This window comes from Lissotriton helveticus, chromosome 8 (assembly GCF_964261635.1).
Source record: "Lissotriton helveticus chromosome 8, aLisHel1.1, whole genome shotgun sequence".
In the NCBI taxonomy this organism is placed as follows: Eukaryota; Metazoa; Chordata; class Amphibia; order Caudata; family Salamandridae; genus Lissotriton; species Lissotriton helveticus.
This window is the reverse complement of record NC_136069.1, coordinates 1,683,864,747-1,683,889,746: the sequence shown is the minus strand read 5'-3', so window position 1 is coordinate 1,683,889,746 and position 25,000 is coordinate 1,683,864,747. Positions and strand designations below refer to the sequence as shown.

At 40.8% G+C, this 25,000-nt stretch overlaps 1 protein-coding gene across 1 annotated transcript in view; it reads right to left on the bottom strand.

The window, feature by feature from the left end:
- LOC144774088 (transient receptor potential cation channel subfamily M member 2-like) overlaps positions 1 to 25,000 on the bottom strand; it is a 95,853-nt gene that overhangs the window by 33,107 nt on the left and 37,746 nt on the right. Inside the window, exon 5 of the mRNA XM_078659114.1 lies at positions 6,863 to 7,043. Coding sequence (XP_078515240.1) covers positions 6,863 to 7,043 — 181 coding nt within the window. The remainder of the gene's footprint in view (positions 1 to 6,862; positions 7,044 to 25,000) is intronic.

Here is a 25,000-nt window from a genome sequence, read left to right as displayed (position 1 = left end):
TTATGGCAGCTGTGTCTGCTCAGCAACAGGTAGTTATGGCATCTATGAAAGTACAGCAACAGGTCACTTATGGCAGCTATGAAAGTACAGCAACAGGTCAATTATGGCAGATATGGAAGGACAGCATTGGGTCACCTGGATCTATGACAAAATATAGAAACCCAAAATATCAAGATACAAAAATAACGGAGCAATAATATCGATGTAAACAACATCGATATCCTATCTACAACAAGATAAGTTCTAAAATATCGAAAAAAATATATCGATGTCAAAAATTTCGTTTTTATAAAAAATATCGTTTTTTATTAAAAAAATATGTAAAATTAATTAAAAAACACTAAAAAATATAATAAACATAGTTAAAATTATTTTAGATTATTCGAAATTAATAAGTAATTTACATATTGTAATGAAAAATTAATTAAACATATACATATAATATATATTTACTTACTTGATAATTCGTTTTAATATTTATTGTAATAACTTATAAATAATTAAAAATATTATAAATTACAAATTCATCTACACACATAAATTAATAACATACATAAAAATAAATTAATTATGCAAAAAAAATGTATTTACTTTTAATATTTTTAACATTAATTATATAATGCATTAACTAAAACAATACAAAAAATATTCAATAACAGAGGGAATAAAATAGTATTCCAACTCCAAAAAAACAACAGTAAGGAAAATGTTGGATAGCGTAGGGGTAAAAATAACTATTCCCACTCCAAAGAGTGCAACAGTAGGGAAAGTGTTGGATAGCGTAGGGGTAAAAATGACTATTCCCACTCCAAAGAGTGCAACAGTAGGGAAAGTGTTGGATAGCGTGAGGGTAAAAATTACTATTCCCACTCCAGAGAGTGCAACAGTAGGGAAAGTGTTGGATAGCGGAGGGGTACAAATTACTATTCCCACTCCAGTGAGTGCAACAGTAGGGAAAGTGTTGGATAGCGTAAGGGTAAAAATGACTATTCCCACTCCAGAGAGTGCAACAGTAGGGAAAGTGTTGGATAGCGTAGGGGTTAAAATGACTATTCCCACTCCAGAGAGTGCAACAGTAGGGAAAGTGTTGGATAGCATAGGGGTAAAAATTACTGTTCCCACTCCAGAGAGTGCAACAGTAGGGAAAGTGTTGGATAGCGTAGGGGTAAAAATTACTATTCCCACTCCAGAGAGTGCAAAAGTAGGGAAAGTGTTGGGTAGCGTAGGGGTAACAATTACTATTCCCACTCCAGAGAGTGCAACAGTAGGGAAAGTGTTGGATAGTGTATGGGTAAAAATTACTATTCCCACTCCAGAGAGTGCAACAGTAGGGAAAGTGTTGGATAGCGTAGGGGTAAAAATTACTATTCCCACTCCAGAGAGTGCAACAGTAGGGAAAGTGTTGGATAGAGTATGGGTAACAATTACTATTCCCACTCCAGAGAGTGCTACAGTAGGGAAAGTGTTGGATAGCGTAGGGGTAAAAATTAATATTCCCACTCCAGAGAGTGCAACAGCAGGGAAAGTGTTGAATAGCGTAGGGGTAAAAATTACTATTCCCACTCCAGAGAGTGCAACAGTAGGGAAAGTGTTGGATAGCGTAGGGGTAACAATTACTATTCCCACTCCAGAGAGTACTATAGTAGAGAAAGTGTTGGATAGCGTAGGGGTAAAAATTACTATTCCCACTCCAGAGAGTGCAACAGTAGGGAAAGTGTTGGATAGCGTAGGGGTAGAAATTACTATTCCCACTCCAGAGAGTGCAACAGTAGGGAAAGTGTTGGATAGCGTAGAAGTTACAAATAACATACTTATAATAAATGAATAATATTTGAAATTATTAAAAAAATATATTTAATAAATTAATCTAAATTATTTACAAAAACCAATAAATATATTTTTTTAAATATTTACCAATTAATAAAAATTTATTACCAATTAATTTAAAAGATTTTATATTTCCTAAAAAATTTATAATTAATTTAGTATAATTAAATTACTTCCCACCCTATTCCCCTATAAACCCATAACCTGCTACAAACATAATTAACAATTAATTAATTAATTAAAATAAATTAACAATTAATAAAAAGTAATTACCAATTAATTTAAAAGATTTTATAATGCCTAAAAAATTAAAAATTAATTTAGTATAATTAAATTACTTCCCACCCTATTCTCCTATAAACCCACAACACGCTACGGTACTAAAATGCTAAATTTACTTAAATTACATAAAATAAAATAATACATATTAAATACATAATAATACACATACAAATAATATAAAAATCGATATTAGTAACATCGATATTACTAATATCGATATTAGTAACATCGATATTACTTAAATCGATATTAACAAAATACATATTACTTACCTCCAAAATTCTGTCCCTACGATATTAAAAAATTCGATATTACGTACCTTCTATATTATGTCCCTTCGATATTTCAAACTCGATATTATGGTATATCGATATTAACACATCGATATTTTGTCTGCATACCGGGTCACTTATGGCAGCTTTGAGAGTCCAGCAGCAGGCCACTTATGGCAGCTATGGAAATACAGCTGCAGGTCATGTATAGCAGCACTGTGGAAGTATAGCAGCAGGTTACTTATGGCAGCTATAGAAGTACAGCAGCAGGTCACTAATGGCAGCTATAGAAGTACAGCAGCAGGTCACTTCTCACAAATATGGAAGTATAGCAGCAGGTCACATACTTCAGCTGGTCACTTATGGCAGCTATGGAAGTACTGCAGCAGGTTACGTATGGCAGAACTATGGGAGTAGAGCAGCGGGTCACTTATTGCATATATTAAAGTACTGCAGCGAGTAACTTATGGGCGCTATGGAAGTACAGTAGCAGGTCACTCATGGCAGCTATAGAAGTACAGCGGCGGTCACTTATGGGAGCTATGGAAGTACATCAGCAGGTGACTTATAGCTGAACTATGGACGTACAGAGTCAGGTCACATATGGCTGAACTATGGACGTACAGCGGCGGGTCACTGCAAAACAGGATTCTTAAAAGTACCTCTTCGAAATACATTTGCATTTTGCTTTGTATCCATACGAATAGTGTGAATGCATTGAACTGATTTAGTAGGAACTGCTGAAGGTGATTTAGTAGGAACTGCTGAAGTGGATGCTAAATGGGACATCCCGCCTCTTGGTCTTGATCCGATTAAAAAGTGGTCCCAGCTTGCCATCCAAATTAATGCCCTTAGTTTGGAATATGACTTAAGAGCTGTTAATGGGAGAAAGCGCTCCGACCAAAATGGCGCAAACACCTTCAATCGAATATGTTTCCCTTCTAGGATAGATTACATTTTTCTGGATGTCCGACAATGGCGGAATCTGGTCGATATGATAGTTGTGCCCTCTCTAGATAGTGACCACAACCCACTCTGCCTACAGTTAAACAATATTTGGCAGCAGTCTGGGTTTAAGGTTTGCAATCACCCTACGTTGGCAAGTAGAGAGGTAACACCTTCTAATTGCAAGCGTCACCTGAAATGGCACAAAGTCTCCCAACATGAAGGAAAACTATTAAGTATTAGGGAGGAGGTTGTTGCCAAGAATAGAGAATTGACAATACTTTACAGTGGCATGGGGGATAAACCTAATTTTAACTTCAATAGTTTTTATCAAGATGTGATAGATAAGCTGAGTTCCTTTTTTATTTTAGAAGGGAATTCTGCAAAAAAACTTGATCAACCAAAGCCTAGCAACCCTTGGCACTCCAATAAATGCAGGGAGAAAAGGGCGGCCATAGGTCTCAGCATCAGGATGAAGGACCCAACGGCAGTCAAAATAGCCAGGAGAGAGTATGCGAGAGCCTTGGTGGAGGCCAACCGAATCTGGGAGTAGGCTCACTGGCAGGAATTGAAGGAGGCATCGTTACAGAGGGACCCCACCCTATTTTGGAATATAATCAACCGTAGGGATAGGAAAATAGTGGACCCTATGCCTAATCACATTACATGCCTTCAATGGCAGGAGCACTTCTCTAATCTTTACTCAGGGGAAGACTGCTCAGAGCCCCTATCTATTGAAACCGGTGCAGTCAGTCGAGAAGACTATGAAATATTGGATAGGTTTGATCTCCTTGAGGTGGAGCAAGCAATACACAGAATTGTCCCAGGAAAGGCTGCAGACCCGGATGGCCTTCCAGGGGACCTGCTCCGGCATGATCCCATGCCATGGGCCCAACTCATTCTCCTCGTTATTAACTTGATAGCAAGAGGATACGCCATCCCAGACTCCTGGAAAGGAGCCGAGGTGGTCCCAATATTTAAAAAGGGGAATAGAGAGGACCCTGCCAACTACTGGCCAATCAGTCTGATTGACGTGATACAGAAGGTGGTTGGCAGGGTTCTTCTTCTCCTGAGGATAAGAACCTGGATTGAGGACGGAAACATCCTGTCACATTTCCAAGCAGGTTTTAGGCAGAAGGTGGGAACAATGGACCTGGTCCTCAGACTCTTCATGATCTATTGGAAGTCCGTGCTCCTGGGGAAAGGGAGTTTGTACCTGGCTTTCATAGATCTGAAGACCGCTTTCGACCTGGTCCCCAGTGATAAGCTCTGGAGGGTGCTTCAACAGCTGGGTATACCATCCTATATCCTTGACTTTCTAAAAAGATTGCACATAGGTAATTATGAGAGAATTAGATGGGGAAGCCAAGGGGAGGTGACAGAGCGAATTTTGGTGAACAGAGGGGTACGACAAGGATGCGTGTTGGCCCCCACCCTATTTTCGCTATTTATCAATGGGGTGGTGGCCTACCTCAAGGAGGAGCCAACAGACGCTCCAGTGTTGGCAGGGGAGAAAACACCCACCCTCTTGTTTGCTGACGATTCTCTCCTAATTTCTAAGTCACCGGGTGGCCTAGAGAAACTCCTAAACAGATTTGATTCATTTTGTAAGGAGCAGGGATTAACTATTAACACCAGTAAAACCAAGTTGATGACAATCAACCCCTCCAAACGCTTTAGGAGCAACATTACTCTAAACAATGTCCCACTAGATGTGGTTGAGTTCTTTGACTATCTGGGGATTAGAATTTCGAAAAGCATGAAGTGTTCCATCCATTTAGATAAGATGCATTTAAACCACAAACGGGTGTCCGGGGCAATCGTTAGAGAGCAGCATCTTTCTGCAAGCAGGCCAGTTGCCCCGGTGCTTGCTATTTATGACGGGAAAGCACTACCCTCGGCCCTTTACGGGGCAGAACTCAGGGGCATGGAGAATATTGGAGATTTATCCAGGTCTGAAAATAAATTTTTAAGAGACCTCACCTCACTCCCTACCTCCACCCCTTTGAAGCCCTTGTTCTATGACACAGGAAGGAGGTATATCCAGGATATTGCTAGGCTTCCCCCCTTGCTCTTCTGGACCCGCCTTAAGAGGTCTACTGAGCTGTCCAATTATGCTGCGGCTTTTGATGAGTTGTTGACAGTTGATACAGGGCGCAGGATAACATGGTTTGCTGACCTCAGACATCTTGCTGGCCTTATTGGATTAAGTGAGGCTTGGGCTAGCCAGATTCCACCATCCAAGCAGGACTTAAAACGTGCTTACTGGGACTGGTTGTTAAAACGTGATCTAACCACTCACCAGTCAGGGAAACTCACTGAGGGGTTCTTCGAACATAAAAACATCTGTAGATTAGAACCCTATCTCGACTTCATTCAGGTCCCTAGGGACAGGACCTTATATATGAAGATGAGATTTGGAACCCTGCAAGTCAACACTGTGACATCATTATGGAAAGGGTCAAACACAGTTCCTGCACCGTGCCCATGCTGCGCACATCCAGATGACTCTATTGCTCACTTTTTTCTGGCATGCCCGGCTTATAAAAATGCTAGAGAAAAGTGGCTTAAGCCAGTGTGTAAAGCATTGGGTTTTATGAACCATGTCGCTGCACTACACATCCTGAAAACTGACACCTCCTCTCTGACATTAGTTTGCGGAGTAGCCAAATATCTTGGGTGTGCTTGGTTAATACGAACTAAAGCCTTAGGAAAGAACCTAGCGGGCCCTTAAACCTGAAAGATATGGGGCGACTGACTCCACGTGACACTTTAATGCTTGGGAAACACTCACTTTTATTCCCTTCTTTTATGCATTTGTGATAATGGATTTATGAATTTATTCATTAATTTTTATTTGCATATAGTGTGGTTTTTAATGGTTCTAATCCATATGGTTATTACGACATTTCTGCTCTTTTTTAAATGTGGCAATCTAACTGATGAATGGATATTTCTTTTAACTCTGATTCAGTTTCCATAAATGAAAATACTTTTTGAAGAGACATTTCAGATCAAAATCAGGCACACAATGGAAAGGCACATAGACATTTCAATCAAAAAATTGTGAAGAGAACTCAATTTAAGAGCCAAAGGGCAGGGGCATTAAATTACATATATGCTATGAAAAGCTGTGCCTTGTCAGAAGGACTATATTGACCTTACCTCATTGTTGAGTCTTACTTTGGCCAGCCTAAGCTGTCTGCCACTTTAGGATCCTCACAGTGGACACTGTCTTCAGTTCTTGATACCTTTGAAGGTTGTCTGCTGCTTTCTTATGGGCTCATTGCTGTTATAGCAGTGATTCTAGAAACTGCTCTATTAGGGTGTAAATGTGTGTATTTTCTCCCCCTGGTCGGAGTTCACAATATTACTATATTCTGGGTGACTGCCTTGCTCTTTTATTCTGTAATTGGTGAATTTTTAAATGCAATTTTAGACTCAACCAAAATTTGCAGCTTTGTGATTCATAGGTTTCCCCATCCCCCACAACTCTACATACCAGGAGGCAGTCCCTCTTACACTGGCCAACTTACCTTCTCCCTTCACGGTTTGCTCTGAGATGAACTGTTCCAGGTCGGTCCTCAGGGGGATCTCGCCTCCGCAGATCCCCTGCGTCCAATCGTCCACCAGGATGAAGTGAGAGTGGTTGTTATCCAGACAGGGGAGACCATCTTGGTTTTCCACATCTAAACAGTACTCAGCTGGGAGAGCACACTGAAAGCAAATAAATGTAAGAATGGGTACCACTGATGGAGGGAGGCTGAAGTCAGTTTCAGGAGTATATTTAAAATTGGTTCCTGCACAGGCCCAGAAAGATAACTTCAAGAAGAATCAAAAACACAGGTGTGTGTATAAGAAATGTATACAGTTTTAGAAACTGTGAGATCAGTTCTCTTGGGCCTGCAGAACTCAAGGGCTGTTAGTCAATTCTTGTAATACGTACTGCGAATGTCCCTAGAAATACATAAACAAAAGCTCATTGAAATGCTGAGTACCTCTTTTTTAGGGCTTATCTTTCAGGGGCTAGCAGGGTTATGGCTTACTCTTGCAGGATGGTCTAGAGACATAAAGTCAGGCAGCAGAATGATCAATCACAGTGGATGAACAGATTAGTTTATTTTTATTTATGGGATCATCAAATCCCAGATAGAAAATGTACAACTATGGTAGCACATTGAAATAGCTGCAGAAAAAAATAGCATATTAATAAGGAAGAAATACCAAAATATAAAAAGAGGAAAGTGAGGTGCACTTTCATTAATAAGAAATACCTACTCCAATAAATAACACATTTTCATTTCATGAAACAAACATTCCTCTGCCTAACAGTTGTTAACCATAAGACGTCCCCAATTGGACTGCAAAGCAGACAAGAGAATGTTATTAGGTCAGAGAGGGTGTGACCTAACGGTTAGAGCGGTTGACCTAAAAGATGGAGAACCGATTTCGTATCTCAGCAACGATTCTCAGCATCCTGTGATTCTGGGCAAATCACGAAATCTTCCCCTGGCTAACAAAAACAAGCATTTGGTATGCAATAGGTCTTGCATTTTCAAATTGTTGACCTATTTGTATTGTAAATGACAATGCCTTTTATCATTGCAGGTTTTTTAAACACATAAATAAAACGCGTTGCCATTTACTATGCCAATAGCTTAAAATCTCGCAAATGCGAGACCTATTACAGTGCAAATGCTTGTTTTCTCTGGAGGCGACCAGTAGACTTGGGATGGAGGCCACTCAGTTGATCGAGCAGACAGGGCAGGCTGATATAACAGCTTAGGCTGCTGTACATGCTTTCTGTCTCACTGCAGCATTGGTCCACCCTTTAGCAGCAGTTCATATGTCTCACACACACCTTGTGCACCTGGCTACTGGCACCCCCACCTGTTACAACCTCGGCCTTCTGACTAACGGGAGTGGGCAAAATAATTTCACGTGCAGTGGTGCTCTGGGCTTCATGGGCTGTTTTGTCTCTGGATGAGTTTCAATAATGATTCAGTGGGGGGTCCCCGGATTTAAGTAATGAATAAGTGGGGTCTGCAGAAGTAAAAGGTTAAGAAAAACTGGTCTTCACAAAGACCGTATCGAAGTATTTGTTTGTCAACATGAAGGCAATGTGACGCATTCTCTACCACTTATGCCCACCCATCCAAGAACATCAGGGCCTCACATGTCAAAGAGACAGTGCGTGGTTGACTTCAATAGAGAGTATTTGTCTGCACCACTGAAGACAGTGCATAACAGGAGAGAGAGACATGCTAGAAACTAAGCGAGGAAGAGCAGAAGTTTACTAGAGCATCTACAGTTACATTCCATATACCCAGCAAGGTGTTATGTTATGTTATGTTAAGTATGCTTCTATAGCGCACGACTCACCCAGGGGCATCTCAGCGTTTACCTAGTAAAAAGAGGAAGAGGTCAGTATCATTTAGTGAGAGTCATTAAAACAAAAAGGTGTTTAGCTGTTTCCTACAAACAAGGTAAGAAGTGCATTTTCGTAGGGCCATTGGAAGCTGATTCCAGTACCTAGGAGCAAGGTACGAAAAGGCTCTACCCCCAGTACGACTAAGAAGTATTCGGGGTACCTTTAGGAGAGCTAATGAGTTAGATCTAAGATTACAACCTTGTAGGTAGAGAGGGCCCTTACCCTTCAGAGCATTAAAGGTAAGGTAGCAAATCTTGAAGGATCGTTTTTTTCACTGGTAACCAGTGGAGCTCTCTCAATAAAGGGGCTGAGGAGGAACCTGGAGGACAATTTAAAATCATCCTTGCTGCGGTATTTTGAATCACCTGTAATTTGGCAAAGCAGTGTCTCACCCACTTCAGCCAGCAACGCGTTCCTGTAATCCAGGCGGCTCATCACCATCACCATCGCCTGGACCACAGTTCTTCGATGTTTTATTGGCAGGTAAGGGAGTATCTTGCGTAGGAGGCATAAACTGATAACAGGAGCTGATAGTAGTCGTAATGTGGTCCTTCATAGTGAGGGTCTGGTCCAGTTTTAGTCCAAGATTTTTATGGATTGAGTTGGAATGGGAGCCGTTCCCAGCTGGCAAGGCCACCAGTCATCCGTCAAGATGGTTGGGGCTTTACCCATAAGCATAAGCTCGGTTTTGCTGGGGTTCAACTGGAGACAGTTCTCCATCATCCAGTTTGAGATGGCGAGCATAACTGCTGAGAATCGAGTTTTCTCATCTTCTAGATTAGAACCGATTGGGAAAATCAGCTGAGTATCGTCAGCATAAGAAATGATTCAACAATTTTGGCCATAGGGGCCATTTAAATATTAAAGAGTGTAGGACTTAAACAAGAGCCCTGAGGAACACCCTTATCTAGCCAAAAGTTTGAGATAAATATGGTCCTAACATTATGGTTTGCCATCTGTCTGACAAAAAGTTGTCCAGCCATTTTAGGGCTGAGCCTCAGATGCCACATGAGTATAGTCTCTCCACCAGCAGTCAGTCAGTGTGAGTCAGTCAGTCAGTGTGAGATAGTATTGAATGCCGCGGAGAGATCTAGGAGGATCAGAATCACTGATCCCTCAGCATCCATTACCTGCCTCACAGAGTCAGTGACTGCCAAAATGGCGGTCTCCGAACTGAAACCTGGATGAAATCCAGATTGTGAGGGGTCTAAGATTTTATTACAACCAAAGTAGGCGCTAAGTTGCTTATTTATTATAGTTTCCTATTGCTTGCCCAACAGGGGTAGTAGAGATATAGGTCTATAGTTGCTAAGCACCTTAGGGTCGGCAATAGGATTTCAGGATAGGTCGAACATAAGCTCCCTTCCAGACGGAAGAGATTGTACCTGATTGAATCGAGCAATTGAACATTTTAAGAATTTCCCAAGCACAACTAGAAGAAAGGAGGGCCATGGTTTTTGGGGGATATAAATCGCCATGCGCAGCAGATATAGCCTACAATAATAAGTTAGCAATCTCGTCAAGTGTAGTTATTTCAAGCTGGTCAAGAAAGCTAGCTGATGGAGTTGCCGATTCATCCAGTCCAGTTGATAGTGCTAGATTCTGAGATTCAATAGTTGGAAAGTTCACATCCTCGAATTCAGCATGACTGCAAGACACAGAACAAATAATCTTCTACAAGCCTCTCGTCCTCAGTCAACTCCTGGCAGAGGAACATTCACCTTTGACACTGAAACACCATATCTTCTCCCCTGGCCAATCAGAACACAGCATTCCACACACGCCCTTATCCCTCCCTCCCATGTGGCCGGTGTTCCTAGGGACTGAGGGCCAGATGTAGGTAATTCAGATTTACCTACTCTTAAATACCAAATCATACCGAATCGGTATTTAAGAGTAGGTAAATTGGAAGGAGGCAGATGTAGGTAATTTTAATTTTACAATTATCGATTCTGTAAGAGTCGGTATTTACTGATTCTGTAAATACCGAATCGGTATTTCCCATTGATTCCTACGGGCCTTGAAGCCCATAGGAATCAATGGGAAATACCGATTCGGTATTTACAGAATCGGTAAATACCGAATCCTGGCAGGGGGAACGGGGTGTCACTTTGACACCCTGTAGCACCCCAAATGCAGGCTTGTGTGCCATGTGGCACACATACATGCCCTAAGGGCATGACTGTGTGTCACATGGCATAGGTGTACATGCACAGATGTGCATGTACACTGGAATTCGGTATTTTACCACCCAATAGGATTGGGTGGTAAAATAAGAAATCCTAAGGGCCTGTGGCACTGCAAACTGTGCCACCTACATATGGATTTACAGAATCGGTATATTTACAGATTCGGAAAAATACCGAAGTGGTAAATTTACCGATTCGATAAATATACAGATTCTGTAAATTCCGACCCATCTACATGTCAAAAGCCAAATACCGGCCGGTAACGGCCGAAATCGGCCGTTACCGACCGGTATTTGGCTACCTACATCTGGCCCTGACTGTGTTGGGAAGTGATGAAATGTTTGTATATTATGCACAGGAGAATCATAATTAACGGACCAATTATCGTTTTTTTAAAATAAGTAGAGAAAAAAACCCTTACCTGTAAGATCTTGAGCAGTGATTTCATGTAAATTATGCGGCTGCCAAAGGAAACGCCAAAGATGGCGGGCATGATGATGAAGACCAGCAGGAGGGTGAACCAGAGGGTGAGCGAACAGCCCAGTAAGTTACAGAGCAGCCATCGAATTGCAGCAGGAGGTACATGGCGAGATATCCCAAAAAGTCAACCACAGAAGTTCAGCACATTACATCCATGTGGAATGTATACAGTATCTTGAAATCAAAGGGATCCCTGCAATCCCTATTCCAAGTACTTCAGCAATGGTCAGAAGAGGGCTAGGCCAGCTCCCTCCAAGCACACGCTCAGAGTGTTAGAATTGTCTTGATCCAGTCAGTGGCGATCCCAAGTGCGCACTCCGGAATCAGTTTGGGGCATCAAGAAAGTGCGCTGGGGAGGAATGAGGGTTCCACGCTGGTGTAGAGGATCCGTGGGCGACAAAAGTAAACTCCAGTTACGTTCAGAGGGTATCTGCGCTACTAGCCTTCTCGCAACAAGAACCTTCAAGAGCGACCCCAAGTGAGCACTAGTTTGGAGACCTGCCGGTTATGAGAGGCACCGGTGAAGTGAGGGATGGCGAGTTATGGAGAAATGAGAGCAGCATTCCGTGCACAGCGCAGCACTGACAGCTTAATTTCACACTTCAGCATAAAGTCTAGGGCTTCTCTTCCGGGAGCCGGGCTACGTCTCCCTGGGCATGTGTAAAGCAGGAGCTGTCCCCCGGGAGTCCCACTCGAATGGCACTGCCTCACTGCCCCTACCTTCGGTGCTCTGCTAATGTTCTGGGCCGCCCGAAAAACCACACAAGAATAAGAGCTGATTTGCAACATAAAAACCTGACCTCTCCATGCCCCTAACTGCACTACGTTGCTATCGGGCTGGCAAAAATAAATGTGCTTGCCAACTAACCAATATATGCTTACTAATTCACAAACCTATAGAAAAACACAAATTTAGGCGACGGCAACACATTATCCAAAAGCACATTCACCAGATATTTAAAATAAAACGTACATGTCCATCTCCTTAGCTTCAGTGTGTAGTTATCGGGCCAAGCCATCGGAAAAACAAGTTTCAATAAACTCATGGCAGCTATTATGAGCATTAAAGGTAATGCAATGTAAAACGCCCAACGCACATTACACGAATGGCAAATAAAAAGTGCTTACCCAGTAATTAAAAGACACTGTGTCACGTCGCGAGTAAAATATCCAGATCTGGTGGGCGGGGGCAAGGAGGGACTAAAAAGCATCACTTACAATTGAAAGCCAGCGTTTAGCATAAACGATGACGCAAGCCAATGAAAAGAAGGGGCGATGCCTACACTCCACTTCTGAAATGTAATCGACTACAAGAAGCCTTGCAGAGTGAGCAGCGCATGCGCGCTGCAACGCAGGTCTGCGAGACCTAATGAATGTGTCCGTCTGTACTGTAACTGTGCTCATGTAAAGCACTATGTTATAGGATACCCTCAGGTCAAGATCGCCCCATACAAAACCATCTAAAAAAATTATTACATTAATAAACATTAGTCTGCATTCAGGTCTGCCTTGCTTCTTGAAAGATGGTTGCATATATTTGCAGCTGGAAAAAACGTAAAAACTACAAAATAAAATCCAATTGTGAGTATTTTCTTGGTAGGTCGCAGGGGCAAAAGGGAGGTAGAGGGACCAGATGTCTTATACTGGGAAAACGCAGCCAACCTGACATCAAGCTCCTCTTGAAGCCTGGTAACCTGCCTTGTTCCCAGTAGCCCCAGCCACGTCCAGCTAAGGTACCATGACAAGGCAGGACCTAGCAAAGATGTAAGCACATGCACAGAGCTTCCATACCTCTGCACCGTCCCGCTCTGTTATGACTAGTGACATATTATTTTTGGCAAATTAATCAATGTCTTGTGGCATCTTTACTTCTCTTTCTTGAAAAACAGTGACTCCCAAGATAACTCAAATAATTTACCCCATCAATGGCATGATTGTAAATCTGAATTAGTTTAGCCCCTGGTCAACCCTAGTTGGTTGATGCAGATGGTGAACCGGAAGGATGCCAAAACAAACCCTGCCTGACAAATCTCACCGACCCGAAACAAGAAGGGCATTCACCACCCGGCCCACACCTCACCGAAGCATTAAGATTACTAACCAGAGCAGCTAACAGGGCAGCAGTGTCTGGTCCCAAGCCTACGGAGGCCAAAATTAACCACAATTCATCTGGAAAAGACTCTGAGCCCAGCACGCAGCCTGTTTTCTCTAAATGCAGGAGTACATGTGCATCATACTGTTCATAGTCTCTTTTAAGAGTTTGGGGTTTGCAGAAGAGTTTGAGGTCTTTGCTGTGTTTGAGGATCACTGGGTCTGGAAATGCAGGGGAGCAGCACACTGTGTGGTGGCGGTCCTCCTGGTACGATCTCCGCTTTTGCTATCCACCTGAATTAAAGTGCAGGAGGGTCAAAGTCAGGGCCTGATTGGGGCCCATAGCAGCCCAGGCAAATTTTGCCAGATTGGCTCCATAGGGTGCAAGGCGAGCAAGCGTAGCGAGCAAGCCTGACCACTTCAAAAGGATTTAGGGGGTTCCCCTCAAGAAAGATTGGGGAACAATGGCAAAAATGGTGCATTCTACAGCAGAGTTTTCATAATATATTAAATGCTATTAGCTTTTAAAGCATAGTAAATGATGACCTTACAGTGCCCCAATATATGACAATCTTTGGTGGGGCTCTTCAATAATTCCCTCACTACCACCCTCCAACAGTGCACCTCATCTCTCCATAGTGCCTTTCTCACATATATTTTATTTGTTTTATAGCGCCTCTCATACCAGTGAGGGAGTCAGAGCACTTGTATGTATGAATCATACATGCATAAATCAGTGTATAGGAAATGTTACATAGAAAAAAAGGAATACAAGGTGTTGGATTTACATGTCATCCATACTGGTAGGCATTTTATTTTTTTAAAAGCATTCAGTACATAACACAATGGTTGGGGTTAAATGTACTAATAAGAACTATTTATACCCCAAAAACGCCATTTTAGCAACATTAGGATATTGAAATGTCTGCTGAAAAAAACATAACTTTTGAACGGTACCTTGCATTTTGGGAGCTGCTCTTTGATGGCATGTCATAGCTCACTATGCTAGATTACGATTGCAAATTTGAATCACAAGTATAAAAAGGATCTCTGTAACGAAAGCAGTAACCCACTGAGCTATGCACATAGAATATAGTTCTGTGATATGCATGGTACATGTTTTTTTTGTGACAGGCATATTAACCCTCAGCACTACTTTACATGAGTCAAAACTGCCAATAGACAAAACTCTGATCTCTCTCCAGCAGGAAGATAAATGATCGGAGATCTCAATCCTGAAACTTTTATTGTTGCCTGAAAACTGCTGGTTATTCAAAGAACCCTTCAGCAAGAATGAGAACTGAGTGATTTTGCTGGCCAGGCCTTGTGATTGTGTTACTTGGTCCAATGTTGCCGCATTGCGGCAGCAAAACTGGCCCGAGGAACAAAATCATCCCCACCCCTCCAGTTTCCTGAAGAAATGCCTGATGCCCGGTTCGGCCAGTCTGGTCTTGGTCACAGTTGCAGAATGCAGCTGTAGGTTGACAGATATGTTGGCCTTAATGACAATCCAGGGTGCTCTTGGGAAACTGCATCTTCTGTTCCGCTTGCAGTTGATAATTTAGCACGCCCGCTTTCCCGTCCAGCTTCGAGTTGGCTTGCAGGAACTCATTAGGATGGACCACTCACAAGGCCATACTCAGCCTCACATCTCAAGAAATGCAGTGGCTCCAAGCGGTGTTGCCTCTTACAGGGTTACACAGTGGTTAAAGGGACTACAGGGGCTTACAGAAGTGACAGGCCTTTTACTCGATGTTGTTCAGTACGTCAACGAGTGAGTTGCTCACATGTTCATCTTCAGGTTTGGCTGGACCATCAAGAACTGCCTCAGGTCTTGGTTAGATTTAATAGCATTCAGCAGCTCAGGGCAGCACAAGTGCATGCTATGTCAGGCCCTAGAAGTCTATCTCCTTCTCAACCAGGTCCAGTAGGTTAGATCTTCTCTGCAGTTCTAGAAATCTGTTTTGAATCTATTTAGAGCTCCCCACACTAGCATAAGGATTCCACCATTCTGAAAGGCCACCAGAGCAGAGTTATCTAGGAATCTTTGCAGTAAGGCAAACTGAAAGAAAGCTGGCAGCATTATGTCAGGGGTTAAGTCTATTTTTTCTCCGTGAATCTGTGCTGGCCTAGAAAAATACCAATTTGGCGGCACCCCACATTAAAAGGAATAATCCAGAATTTCACAGCACTAACATAGAGAGAGGATAGTGAGGTGCAGGGAACCCTAAAACCTGGACACATCAACATTGAGGTACTCCACAATGTTTGACTTATCTGGACATCCACTCACTGATGAATTGGAGACTGTGTTAACCCCAAATTACATGAGGCGATCCCTGAGTCAAGGCATCATCTCCTAAACGATCAACGTTGCAAAACAGTCAATAAAATAATTGGGCTCACTTAATAACTATGTTCTAATCAAATGATATAATTAAGAGGGGTTTTAAAAACATTTAAAAGGTTGAGTAAAAAGTAATTGTGAATTAAATGTCATGAATGCTTTCAGCTAAAGAGCAAATAAAGAAAATGCAGAGCAGCTAAATCAATAGAAAATTGGACAGTGTCCCTAGTAGCATCTAAGCCCTCAGGAAAGACTTCTCTGCAGCCCTCAAAACCAAGTGTTCTTATACCCACATTCTGCATATCAAATTAGCAAAGCTTCAAGTTCACAGCGGTATGACTATGTTGTTTTCTCAGCAAATCAGAACACTACATTATTACCCATCACATTGCCTTAACACCTAAGCATTAGCCCACTGTACGAATATTAATTCCATACATCATGACCTAATGCCATCCGACATCAGTAGGAAAAACGAGTAATATGAACAACAACATATGAATCTGCATAAATAGGCCACAGTACACTTGTGGAAGAACCATGAAATCAGCAACATTTTGTGTGCAAGATTCATGACGTTCAGCAAAAATAATACTAATTTAAATGACCCAAAATAGCTTGGTGATAGTGTTCTGCGGACAAAAGTGCCAGGAGAGAGCGAAGGGATCGGTACTAAGAGGCAAGAAAAAGCATTCATCTTTTTCAAAATGGAGTAAAAAACTCACATAGGTGTATGGCAGTTATAAACAACAATACATCTATATATTTTGCACATATCATATAAGTCACTAAAAAGAGAGAATCACAAGTTAACGTCTACAAGTCACTCATTTTCATTATCTAATAATCACAAAAAACCGAAGGATTCCATCAATCAATCAATTATAATACAGCATTCATCACTTTCAGATTGACTGTTTCTTCTTCTTTAATCAGTTATATTCATGGTCTCAGAAAACATTCATCTCTTATCTTTCTCTCTTTCTCTTCTTTAGTCATGTTTCTTTCTTTACACCCTGACCTCTTCAGAAAATATAAACTATAGAAACAGGACAATTGCACTAGTCAACACAACAACTGCAGTACTTAGAACAGTGCAAACAACCCACTTCAAATGGACTCAACCATCGTCGTGATGTCTTGGAGCAGCAATTCGGACTCTACCAAGACATCACGACGAGCCCGAACGTAAGCTATATTTGTTTGGGTGCCACTACATTGATGGATCTGTGGCGACTATTTCCGTTCAGATTTCTTTAGAATACTACGTGGGAATTCAGTTCCTGACGCACATTCTTGCAAATAGTCGAATCTGAAAACGGAGTTTATAGCGGTTGGCTATTTTTAAATTGTATGCTGCACTTCTTGGCTTTTACTTATATGCGATTTTACAACGCTGAAATTGGATGTTGATAAACTCAGTTAACGTATTGTCCTGAGGATGACCATGTACTTATGACAACGGTCGAAACGCCGTCGACGCTACTGTGGCCACAAATTAAGGAGGACACATTGTTCTGTGTACAGGAGTTCTTGTATGGTCTTTAGAACTCTTCTGTTTATGTAACCTCTATGTGTTTGCCACTTGTCTGGTTTTGTATATGTTTCACAATGTTTCCGTTATACCGACAACAAATCTGAGCTTTATATGATCTTTTAAATCTCAATAAATTTTGTATTTTTCTATAATTACACGTACATCTTTTCTTCCACCATTCTTTCATGGGCCAAAATACTTTTCTCTTGCTTTTTCTATTTTATTATTGTTATGATTTGCTAATGTTTGTTGTATACATCAGAACCTCTGTTTGCAAAAACTAATATAGCCCCTGGTTCAGGTGGTTAGGGCTGCCCCTTTGGTGGTAAATATAAATAATCTACAAACATGCATAGTATTCAAGAAAAGCGCATCATAGAGCAAAACAGGGGGGGTAGGGTAGCTAGAGGTGGTGAGAAGCCACAGGAAACCCCCGCCTTTACCATTCAGACGTTATATTGGAGTAAGGGAGCAAAAAGGAGGCGCTGTCGAGCTTGTGTCCCGGTAGCATTATAGTTTTGAAACGCAATCCCCCCCCCCAAATGAGGGATATCTACTCCAGGCGCCAGGACTCACCGAAACATTTGTAACATTTGAGAAATTAGTAGCACAGAAATTGCCAGCACAGGTCAGCCAACCAGAAGGAACCAGACTGACAACACGAACCAGGAATATGCGGTCAGGCAAAATTCGACAAGCACCAATATATAAAAACAAGAAAAGAGGGGTCAAAAAAGACCAAATCAAGGGTCCAAATAAGAAAACAAAGGAGACTTCAAGCACGGAGCAAAATAACTTGATCCCAATCTCCACGCCAGAACCATTCAAGTTTGGGGAGAGCACCTCAAGACGTAAATTACAGTTCCTAAAAAAACCCATGGAGGTAATTTATTCGACAACGGAGGAAGAAAAAAGTTTACAACGCCCAATAAAACCAATAAACTTAATTACACCGAACAAAATGGAAGGAAAAACCCAGGCACAATGGGATTAGCTGAAAGAAAAACCACACCACTCACAACGACCACAATTGCAAAATAAAAATAGAAAAGAACAGGAGGGCAACACTGGATCATTGCCACAAGAAAAAATTAGCAATTAAGAATTGGTTGTTAAAAACTACAGCACAGATTCATGCACCTATTGGCCAACTTATGTCTACACCAGACAAGGCGAATAAAGAAGTAAATGGGAAAAGTCTGACTTTAAAAAACGATCAAAGTCGAATCGGATGTCAAATGAAATGTCAGGGAAGTGTACAAAAGACAGTCTGGTCAAGATCTTTCTCAATTTCTGAGGAAGAGGAGTTCATGAAGGTGTTAGAAATAAACACACAAAATGATGAGGAGAAATTGGGGGTTAATAGAAAATTGGAAAACATAGATATAGACTCACCAGAAAAAAGGAATGAGGGTGAAAAACGGGAAGTTATTTTAACCCCCATAAAATTTACTTCGAGCCCAACCCGATGGAATGGACACAAAAATGACCACTCCCAAGGAAACATAAAAAACAATCGCCAATCACAATTTCCTCCGCCAGTGGTTTTGATTCTATGACAGGGGCACCGATGCAACCAAATTCCACACAGTCAGTTCCCTGGAGTGAATCGTTATTAAAAAGTTTACAGCAAGCAATCGATGTTTTGAACTTTCAATCGAATAAACTAGATGTCCAGGTGGATTTAATGAATTTAATCGCAACACATATAGTGGGAATAAACACCAAACTGGATACAATTTCAGCCCACATTTTAAAAGGAATAAACAATGAAAATGAATCAAAAAAGAAATGAATTGATCAACACCGTTTTGCGGGAAGTTAATAGACAAACTGGCTTCACTACCAGAAATCCTATGTGTTACTCGCACAATAAGGTCACCTGGTGGAATCCTCACCGAAGAAAATAAGGGTGAAGTCTCAAAGATTGAAAAGTACAACAAAACGAGTTCTACTATCGATTTGGAAACTGGTACAAACTTGGCGGAACAAAGTGAAATAAAAGAAAACGGACAAGGTGAAGGAAATACATTCATGTTAACAGATAAAATAGAAATGCAAACTAAAAGACAGCGGAAACGAGCACGGAAAGCCAGAAAGAATATTATTAGAACCAAACATGAAATTCAAACTTATGCCATATTTTCTCAAAAGAGGAAAAAAAGTATAATCGACCAGATAGAAGAAATCGATCAAACAGAAACAAATAACCAAGAGGCATTCACATCAGAAAATACAGGACCGCTGAGAAACTTTCGCCACAAAACGACACCGTTAAACATTAAACGCAAATCAAAATATGTAGACAACGCAGGAATAAAAGAAACAAATAAAATAAAAAGCATATTGCAGGAACCAGTAAACAATCAGAAGGTTTTAGACCACAAGCAGCAAATATCACCCGAAAATTATCAAATACAAAAAACGCAAGATGTTTTAAAAACGCCAGATCATGCAAAACCAACTGCAGGTGGAAATGATGAAATACAACGTAACCAACCTAAAAAAGAAATCGCATAAATATGAACACCAATTTAAAAATTAAAGTAGGAAAAAATGGAAGGACATGTAACGCACTGTCAGGAAATACACAAACAGACATGGGGAGACCCATCACGAGTCTCAGAATAGCTGATCCAGAAACATGGCACTATAAGGAAGAGGGGATCACACCAGGGCCCAGCCCATTAGAAGCACCCTTTGTCGAATGCTTAAGACAAAACAACCCTTGGGATAAAGTAGAGGAAAAAAGTGAACCTAGGCAGAACCAGAAAAATCAAATGACTCCAATAGAGTCGGGTTGTAAATTATAATTCAAACCAGAATATCAGTCAAAAGGAAAGACGGACACGCTGAACTGGGGTAACATATTGCAGCTATTTAGAGAGATCCCAGAATTAAGGGAAATAACATTGTATGATCTCTAAGTAGTAGAATTTGTTCAAATGAATAAAGATACAGACTGGGAAATAAGTAGCACAACTTGAAAAAGAGATAACCAACCTCATCTTCTCAACAAGATCAGTCTTTGCAACACGGGGTATAATATTGGCATACCCAATGCCCACAAAGTACCCATATCCACTGTTGAACAATGTGGCACCCAAAGTCTCAAATGTAAAAGTAAAAACATCCTCTATTTTAATAGGAGCAAGAAGCAGGTCAATAAATCGACAAATTAGCAGGGAATCCAGGCTCAACAGTTCAAAAGGACAACTAAACTATCAGTCCGAGGAAGATGAGGATTGGTCTTGGATACCCCACGCACTGAACCCATACCGATCCTGATGAAAAAATCGGGACCGAAAAGAGTAGAGTGAGAAACATCCATGTAAAATCGAAAAGTGAAATAAAAATAAAAATCTGCTCATGGAATGTCCATGGTTTCAAAGAAATGGAACAAGATCAAGAAACCCTTACCTTTTTGTGTGAATATGATATAATCCTGTTGGATATGAGGAACATCATGTAATGGCGGAAAAGATCTCTAAGTACGGTCATCCAAGGGGGGGTTTATCTACATACATAACAAATGGATTCAACTGGAAGACAGAGACAATGGATGCTGGAGTAAACTGGATACAAGTTATAAAATTAGAAAATAATTGGCCTATAAATGGAGTTGGGTGGAATTTGTTGGTTGTAAACGTATACATACACCCGAGAAGCATACAAAAGTCAAAAAACTGTCAGAACTAGTAAACATAATAAAAACACTACAAATAACACATCAACATCACGAGGTGCTCATCACTGGTGACTTCAATTGCAATCTGACAAGTATCAAGGGAAATAAAAGCAATATCCAAATATCATGGAACGATTTATAATCGCTGGGATTAGTGACACTAAATGGAAACATGAAGGGAGATCAACCTGCAAGTAGCACCTTTTCGCGTGGAAATAAAAAGTCCACAATAGATTATACACTAATCAGCAAAGAGCTTATAAAGCAAACCGATCAGTTCAGCATTGTATTACGACCAGAGAGCGACCATTTTCCTCAAGAAACCATACTAAATTTAAACATCCATCAAAAAATTACTACAGCATCATTGGTTACAATCCCGCAAGTATTCAACCTAAGGAAACTAAAATGGAAAGGAACCATAATTAATGAGAAAATGCGAACAGTGTATATGTACGTAGAGAATACAGCGTTCCTGGGACCCCATTCACTGGTAAAAGATTGGGAGAATTTACACACATTGGTACTAGACAACTTCCCTGCAAAGTCAGTTGAGACCCGTGCACCCGACTAAAACAAAGAGGTATGACATACCTATAAGCTAAGAGACAAAAAAAGGAATATCGCTAAAGAATTGAGACAAAAGGCCGCATTAAACAGAATGGGAAAAGAATTTGACAATAGCGAGATACAAAAAATGAGAAATGAATATAAAGATGAATGCAGAAAAGCAAAAAGGGTACATACATAAAAACTATAGGAAGACCTGCTTTGGACAAGTAAATTACCAAATAGCAGTGAATTTTGGGGTATAATCAATAAATTATCAAAAGTAACAGGAGCGCGGCAGAATATAGGAATTAGTGAAACAACATGGCTACAATACATCGATAGCCTGTATAATATTCACACGGACCAATTCCCAAGCAAAGAAGCAAGAAAAGACACTCCATTGGGAAAAGAATTAAGAAGCGCAGTAACCTTCAACAAAAAAACAAACGAACAGGAAGAAGAAACAACGAGCTGGGACCTGGAAGACCAATTTCCATTAACAACAGCGAAACAAACACTCGCTTTGATAAAAAAAACTGAAAGCCGGGGGCGCCGCTGGCCCAAATGGGCTACCAAATGCCCTATTTAAACAAGATCCTGAATTCTGGGCAAGTTATCTTACACCACTCTTTAACCAACTGTTTTGGGACAATAAGATGCCACGGTCCTGGAGTGGAAATCTTTTTCACCCAATTTACAAAAATGGGTGCAGAATGGAACCAGGGAATTATAGGCTAATAGCCCTTATTGATGTAGAGGCAAAACTTTATGCACCCTGCATATTACGTCATCTACAGGAATGGACAAACATCAATAAAATAATCCCTAAGTTCCAAACCGGCTTCAGGGAAGGCATGGGCTCAATCACAAACCTTTCAGTATTGGCAATGTTAATAGAAACCGCAGAAAAAAAGAGGGTAGGATTACTAGCATGCTACATCGATTTAAAATCAGCTTTTGATAGAGTACCACGAGACCGCCTGTGGAAAAAGTTGTAATCATGGGGACTCCCGCAGAAACTAATAGAAACTATAATAGCCTTATATACGGAAACATGGGCCAAAGTAAAGTTGGGAGACGGGAAAAGAATTTCATCACAAATAAAAAAAAGAAATGGCCTAAAACAGGGCTGTGTGCTCTCTCCAAGCTTATTTAATCTGTACCTAGCGGATCTAAACACCTATCTGCAACACGTAAATGGTCATCCGCCAAAATTGGCAATTGAGCCAATACAATTTCTGCAATACGCGGACGATATCGTTGTAGTAAGTCAAACTCCGATAGGCCTGCAAAGAGTCATAAATAAATTAACCGATTATTTTGACATATTAGGTCTGGAACTCAACAAAACAAAAACCAAGGTAGTGAGATTAGCGGGCCCAAGACGAGGAAAATTTAAATGGTACGCAAAGGACATACAAATTGAGGAGGTAACTACATATAAATATCTGGGTGTTAAATTGAGCAGAAACATGTCTCTGGTGCACCAAACAAGGGACATCACAGCCTAAGCCCAATCGCTCACCTTTGCCTACAAACAGCTGCAAAAGAAATTACATTGCCCCTCATATGGACATCTCTTAAAAATAATGGCAGCTCAACTGCTCCCAACCCTGTCATACGGGTTGGAAATCTGGCACGGGAAAGAAACTAATATTTTAAACAAACTACAGATAAAAGTTTACAAATCAGTTTTTAATCTTTTTAAAGGATCATCCCCAGCACAAATACGTTTAGAATTCGGCCTACAAAACCAAGATTACCAAAGGAAAGCAATTTTTACAAAATGGTGCTGGAAACTCAGAGCATCAGCAAAAGGATCATTAAATAACTTATGTTGGCCAGAAATCAAGATACAATATGAGCAAAAAGAACCAAACACTTGGGGCGATTACTTGCGATTTGCACTGGAAACACTAAACATCGAGGAAGTTTGGAATAGCCAATTGGAACGAACATCATTTAATAAAATTTGTAACTTAAATGCAAAATTGCTATCCCTGGCAGAGGATAAAAGGAGATTAGCCAAACGCCACCAAGCATGGATTGTAATTAATTCGTATAAAAGATTAATACCCCAATTTTATCTAGAAGCTCACTTTCGGTTATCATTAAAAGTGAAATTCATGGCATACAGATTGGGCGACCACTGCTCAAAAGAACTGATTCCTTCCTGGAAAACTAAACAGCAAGCCAAGACATGCCGCCTATGCGGGTACCACACGGAAAGCTTGCCCCATCTAATGTGCACGTGTGAGGCAGTAAAAGAGGAAAGAAGAAAACTGCTGAAACAAGTTCTAAATAACCTAAAAATTCGCACCTGCAGACAGGCGGTAACAACTTGGATGGGTGCCACATCGAACATTCTAATATGCCGTGGTGTAAAATTCATGACTTTAGTAGAGACTTTACTCTTAAAAAATGAATAGTCAAAGGGGGGACTGGAATGATGATTTTTAACGAAATTGCAAAAATGTTAAGAAAATGTATTTTAATTTTTAATCTAGATTGCCATTTTCTTTCTTATTGTGTACACTTCAGGGTTGTGATAAACCAAATAAAGTTAATTTTGAACCTAGTGATGTTAGTTGTGTGTGCACTAAATAACAGGACTATTAAATGATAACTCTCTGCAAATGCCACCTTCTTTCATGAGAAGGACATCTAATGCTAAGCGGTTCTGCCTAACCATAGCGCAAATTGTCCCAAGCTGTAAATTGATTAGCATAAGCACCCCCACTAAAGTAGAAAATCTCCTAATTTTCATATCATTCATAGTAATTCCAATAGGTGGGACAATAGCTCCTTATATATCTAGCATCAATTATCCAAAGTCTTGCTTCATTCTCTTCAAGACCAAAAATTCACCATTGACTAGAAAACTCTTCAAACACTTACACTGTCATGCTCCTGCTGCAACTCACATCCCTCCTGGGTCCTCTTTCTGAATCTTTCGAAGGTGGGTGAGATGCATCCTCAGTGGAGAAGCAAAGTTCTGGCTGGCTGCTGTACTCAAGTCCAGTTACAGATTCCACCCGCGGGTACAATGTTGGGGCAGGTCACCCCATTCTTTGGAGCATTAGTCTGCAGAGAAGCCAGCAGTGTCTCCATCTTGGTTCTTCTTCTTCCTGTCCCAGGTAAGTCTGGGACTTAAGAACTACCTATTCAAAGATGGCCACCAAGTAATGCATTTCTATAGCCTCTCTCCCAATCCAAGATGGCGGCACAGATTCTTAACATAACTTCATGTCTTTCCCTTATATAAAGGAGGAAATCCACTTGCTCCCTGCATCACAACAATTCAAGTGGTGGATATTATTGTGTTCTTCGCTTCTGGCTCGTTTCTTGTGTTTTTTCTA